This window comes from Ascaphus truei, chromosome 2 (genome assembly GCF_040206685.1).
Source record: "Ascaphus truei isolate aAscTru1 chromosome 2, aAscTru1.hap1, whole genome shotgun sequence".
Lineage (NCBI taxonomy): Eukaryota > Metazoa > Chordata > Amphibia > Anura > Ascaphidae > Ascaphus > Ascaphus truei.
Window position 1 is genome coordinate 20,068,818 of NC_134484.1, and position 6,000 is coordinate 20,074,817.

Genomic DNA, 6,000 nt, shown 5'->3' on the forward strand with positions numbered 1-6,000 from the left:
TACACTATGGAGCGGCTCTTTTTTGTGATATATTTACACACACACTTTTACATTAAATCAGAGCAAATGTATACAGGCATACCGCGGTTTAAGTACACCCACGTTAAGTACACTCGTGAGTAAGGACATGTCGCCCAAATAGGCAAACAGCAGCTCGCGCATGCAACCTGTCAGCCCATCCTGAAGAGCAATACCGGCTCCTACCTGTACCGAAGCTGTGCGCAAGCAGGGAGACTATACAGCCTGTTACAAATGCGTTATTTACATTAGTTATGCACGTATATGACGATTGCCGTACAGTACATACATCGATATGTGGGGAAAAAGGTAGTGCTTCACTTTAAGTACATTTTCACTTTACATACATGCTTCGGTCCCATTGCGTACGTAATTGCGGGGTATGCCTGTATATATATTCTGTGTATGAGATAAAACCTTGATAATGTTCAGGTTATATTATTTGGGGCGTGCATATCACCATGTAAAATAGACAAAGAATTAGGCTGAGGTGGGAATTGACTTATAGCAATGGAAACTTGCAAATCACAGCCATTTTAAACCAAATCATTAATATACTGTAATTAGATTAGACTATTTCTAACCAGTTGCCATTGTCAGAACCTAAAAGTTTTATTTTCCCTTAAGTGCTATTCTTGTCAACAGGCAAAAGAGAATATTTCTAGTGAATTTATGAATGCACTAGGATTGTTTGAAACAAAATGCATTCAATGTTAATGATATCATTATTGTGGGACATTACCAAAAATGGCTATATTAGCATAGAGTATGCACAACTGTACGAGCATAGCTTATTTGATCATAAATACTGTAGCTCTGGGTTACTTATGATGTTGTTTGACTCTGGCTACGTTCCTATTACATATGTTTATTAAAAAGGACGTCCAGCTACCGCATCCTACCTCTGTGTCCGTGAATGTAGATCAAATACCCCAAATTTGACAACTGCAGAACCTTAGCCAGACTATTGCAAAACCCACATTTGTCCAAAAATAAATAATTACATTTTTATTTGAGATGGGTAAAATAATCCATAAATAAAAAATAAAAAAAAACTTAACCTAGTCTCAAGACACAGTAAATTCATTTTTCAGCATCAAGCCATTGTTCTCTCTGGGATCACATTACAATATATTTACTCTGAATAAAAAGGGTATTGCTTTTGATTTATTTACACCTTTTCATTTGTCCAGTTTTGTGCCAGGCCTCCTTGATAGTCTATATCGGGTCTGTATTAACAAACCTCTAACTCTTGATGTATTCTATTTACATAGCTTATTTGTAAACAATCATATACAGTATATGTGCCCATGGCTGCTCCTACTTCAGAGAGGGATCACTGACAGATAAAAAGAAATGAACCCTTTTTATTCTAAAACTAGTACTGGTTGTAGGACCAACATAGTTCCACGATATACAACTAATATGTCATGCACCTAATAGGGCACTACAACAAAAAGGTATGAAAGTAGTTAAACCCATTCTCTGCTTACATCATTAAAAATCAGACAAATGTTAATGTACTTTGCTGACAATACTAGTCCGTAAGTGAAAGCAGTTTATGGGGTCTGCGTATCGAGGAAAACATATAACAACCATTTTTGCCGTTAAACCGACTTTCGAGCCCCTATCTAATATGTTGCGAAACCACTTCCCACTACTGGAGAAGAGAATAGCTCCATTCTAAAAGCTTCTCAGGCACAGGGAGTACGGCTTCACAGCATATTGAGAGGTATTTTAAATAAACCGCTCCACACAATGTATTAAGCTACTTTCAATGTGTATCATCTTGGGGGATTATTAATAGGAGTTATCCAATGTACCAGATAACACTTTTCTAGCATAGCTGTGTAGCAAGTAGAATCATTTCTGATGGAGTGTTTTGAAGAGTTAAAAGAAACAACCTGCACAATTACATACCAGCTGAAAAGGCGTGAATGTTAAGGGCCATGTCTTGCTCTTCATTGTCTGCCACGTCCAGCAAGTAAGCCCGAATCGGCCCTTCTGTTGCATCAGCACAAAAATCTAATACCACAACACCAAGCACCGTCAGTACTATACCAATGGGTTGTTTATCTGGGACATCACCAATGGAGAGACCTGTGGACAAATAATTTTATGAGCGTTATGAAATGGTAACAAATCCCGACAGGACAGATTTAACAAGATTGGAACTGAAGGTGTTGACCAAGTAGTATATATTGACTGCAATTTCTACTGTACATTGCGTTTGACATGAGTTGGCGCACAATGACTTGCAAACACAATGGCAACTTCTATTACTACTTCACAGCCAAAAATATACAGCCTGTGTCACAATCTGCACATTCACATATGGCCCATACATTGTGTCCTGCTCCATCACCTAGCGCGCACATCCATTCCTGGTTCTCCATGAATTTCTCAATTTTAAGAAAGTGTCCTCTCTGTAAGATTCTGCCTGAGGTCACCACCCAGTCAGCAGTCATTTCAAATTCCCAATAGTATCAGAGTCGAACAACTGAAATGGATGGTCCAGAACCATGGTTCAGAACCATTAGCTGAAGGAGATTGCTGCTTCAACTGCTCGACTTAGCTATAGCTGCAATGCAGCACGCATGGCAATGAATGGTTAGATCCTCTGACAGCGAAGGCGTTCATGCGCTTATACTGTAAATATAATATACCTTCAAATGAAATGAAGACATACAGTGTCAGAGTGAATAAGGTTCAATAGTACAAAGACAACAAAGTACAACAAAGTACAACAAATTGCTTTGTTCAGTTTCATATATGAGAAGGAAATATTTGACCTCTGATATAAAAGTGATTTGCCTGAATATGACTTTTGTAGTTTTATTAGATATTTATCGGGGGGGGGGGGAAAAAACACTACAGTATTCTTTTTCTAAATTAGCCAATGTTTTTTTTACCATGGTTTTCACCATCTACAAAAATCATTGCACGTATGTGCTGTATATAAAATGTTGAAAGCCCACTGGCCTTTTCTTCATTCGTTAAGAAAATAAGAATTTCTGGGGAAATTCATTATTACAGTATGTTCATTTCACAACTAGGGGAGGCTAAAGTGAAATGCTAAGAGAGTTATTTATTCTTTCAGTGCTCTCATTTCATGTTGTATTCATCATTCTACCATAATATTTAAATAAGTCATTTTCTCATCTATTTTGTTTTTAACAAAATAATGCTTTGTGCTACACGGAAAAACAATTCAAGCTTAGTTTGATGCTGTATTTAGCAAGATACATAGAAACCCAAGTAGGAGGATTGTGCCTATTACAATGCTTTCTTTAAACCGTCACGCTCTAAGTTTTGAATTTTTGGTTGGGAAAAGTAGAACATTGATTTCCCACACAAGAGCGGATTCTGGTCTTTTTCGGTGGCAAATCTTCGTAACAGAACAAAAAAGAAAAAAACGTGGAAGGAGATAATTTTGGGACGAATACTGGAAACAGGATGTATTGCTAGATATGCATTAAAAGGAAAATGGATCACAACAGGAAACATTACCCTGTGAACAGGTTCCTAGTGTTTTCCCATGCCAAGTCTGGCAAAGTATACGCTCGTGCAGGGGTTCCCAAGCTTCTCCGTCACGCGGGCTGCTTCAGGGTGTGTAATCTCCAGGACCACCCCATTATATCATTAGATCATCAATACGTTAAATACTAGGGCAAGAACAAAAACTTTCCCAGGAGATCGAGATTGAGAAAATGGTCACGATAATAATATTTACCGTAATTATATGCGCAATAAGACTTTGAAAACAACTGATTATATTCACAATTATTTAACCGATGTGACAAATTCAATGCGTTTTTAAATGAATTACATTTTTAAAGAAACAAAAGTCATCTAGGGCCCACAGTTTGAGGACCCATGCTTTAGAGCAGGCTGCACTTGCTTTGGTATAATAGACTGTATTGAACGGGAGCTACTGTATGCCACAGAACTTAGACATGGAGGATTCCCATTAAAAGGTCCCCTAGTACTAACCAGTACTGCAAACTCGAACCCCTTTACTGCCAAATTGCCCTTACGGTATCTCGCTTTGCCCAGAATCAATTGAGCAGTACTGGATTAGGCAGAAACATATACCAGAAATTGCTTTATCTATTTTAACCCTTTGAATGCCTTAGGGGCGTAGCTACTCCTGTACTTCATGGGACCCGGCACACAGGAGGGCCCATAATGTAATAGCTACGTACATGTTTTTTGTTTGTTAAATGCTCGTTTGCTAGGGGAGATCGTGTCCTGCGCTCCTATACATACATAACTATACTATATTCTATATAAACTAGATTTGTTCATGTGTATATAATAATTGTAGGCCTACTTTTTGGCAGGTAATTATTATTACTACATCAATACTTGTAATTCATTATTAAACTATGATCAATAATCACTGGGAAAAGATGAGTAAGCCAGTTCTAAAATAGTTGAAGTTTAAAGGGGACAATTACATATTGTTCCAGTAACCATGTTTGGCTTAACACAGGGGTGCTCAGCTCCAATCCTAAAGCACCCCCCCCCTCAGGGCTTCAGGATATCCCTGCTTCAGCACAGGTTGTTCAGTAACTGCTTTAGCACAGGTAGCTCAATCAGTCCCTGCTTCAGCACAGGTGAAGCTGGGATATTCTGTAAACCTGACCTGTTGTGGGGAGGTGGGAGCTTGGAGACTGGAGTTCAGCTCCCCTGGCTTAACATATTGCATTTGTCACTTGCACTAGGTTTTTGCTACTGCAGACTATTGGGGTCTTCAAATCTCAAGCAGTTTCTGGTAAAAATTGCGCTACATGGGTTTGAACATTCTCACTACTTATCTACAGCACAAATCAGTAGTATTTAAGTAACCTAATTCCTAGTAACTTCAAATCGGTTGGGAAAGACTGGTTACCTAGCCAAGTTCAGCAGCACAAGAATAGCCTTCTATTAAAGGCAGCAGTTCCACCTGGCAGTAATGTTTGTTTAACAGCACTGGACCCTGGTCGTCCAAAGCTCAACTGTTATTTCCAGCCCGGGGGACCCCTGGTTTCTGATATATGGCATGCCTTAGAACAGGGGCGCGACAGTTACAGAGGTCCCGCACTCTTCCCCACGGCATTTAAATTAAATGCCGGGGAGCGTGCACGAGGCCGCCAACTTCCCTTACCTGGTCTCCGGCGACTTCCAGAGATGCGTCGCCACGCGGTGTCACATAACATTGTGACGGCAAAAGACGCCGGACACCAGTTAAAGGGTGGTCGGGGAGGGGGAAGAGGGGCACGAGCAGGGGGGGGGGGGGGGAGAAGGCAGCGGGGCACACACTGAAAAGTCTGCGCACCCCTGCCTTAGAATACCTTCTGGTAATCACCTGAATGGGCTGGTAGGGTCTTCTGGAACAAGAAGGTGCTTTATGGCAAAGGTGGCCAACTCCAGTCCTGAAGGGCCACTACCTGGCCATGTTTTAAGGATATCCTTGCTTAAGCACAGGTAGCTTAGTCTTCGTGTGAGCCACCTGTGCTGAAGCAGGGATATCATTAAAATCGACCCTTGAGGACTGGAGTTTGCCACCCCTGCTTTATGGCATCGCACCACTTGGCCAACATGGGCCAATGTATTTAGTAGAAAAACAGCAAAACAATGATATACTTCATGACCTCTAGTTCCAATGACAAGATTCCTCTTTGTGCTTACCAATAACAGAGCCATTCAGGAAAAGTGCAACTCCCATGAGAACGCCAACACACAGAGCGAGAATAAAAGGCCGCCGGCGGCCCCACTTCAACGTGCAGCGGTCACTAGCAGAGCCTATGAGAGGCGTGAAGATCAGACCAAGGATGGGGCTGAGGAACCAAGTCAGGCTGTAGTACTGTTCAGGAAGACCTACAACAAAGAAAGGGGGATCATTTTACTGGCAAATCTGATTAAAGAACAAAGTCGCATCGTGCTCCTGTACTGTATTAGATTTGTATCTACAGTGCATACTGTAGCACAGCGTATGTA

General features: G+C 40.8%; 1 protein-coding gene across 3 annotated transcripts in view; it reads right to left on the bottom strand.

Annotated features, from left to right (window-relative positions):
- Nucleotides 1–6,000, bottom strand: part of SLC45A4 (solute carrier family 45 member 4) — a 145,425-nt gene that overhangs the window by 18,474 nt on the left and 120,951 nt on the right. For all 3 annotated transcript variants that reach the window (XM_075581640.1, XM_075581643.1, XM_075581641.1), the window contains exons 3-4: nt 5,692–5,880; nt 1,939–2,118 (exon numbers count right to left, since the gene is read on the bottom strand). In XM_075581640.1, coding sequence (XP_075437755.1) covers nt 1,939–2,118; nt 5,692–5,880 — 369 coding nt within the window. The remainder of the gene's footprint in view (nt 1–1,938; nt 2,119–5,691; nt 5,881–6,000) is intronic.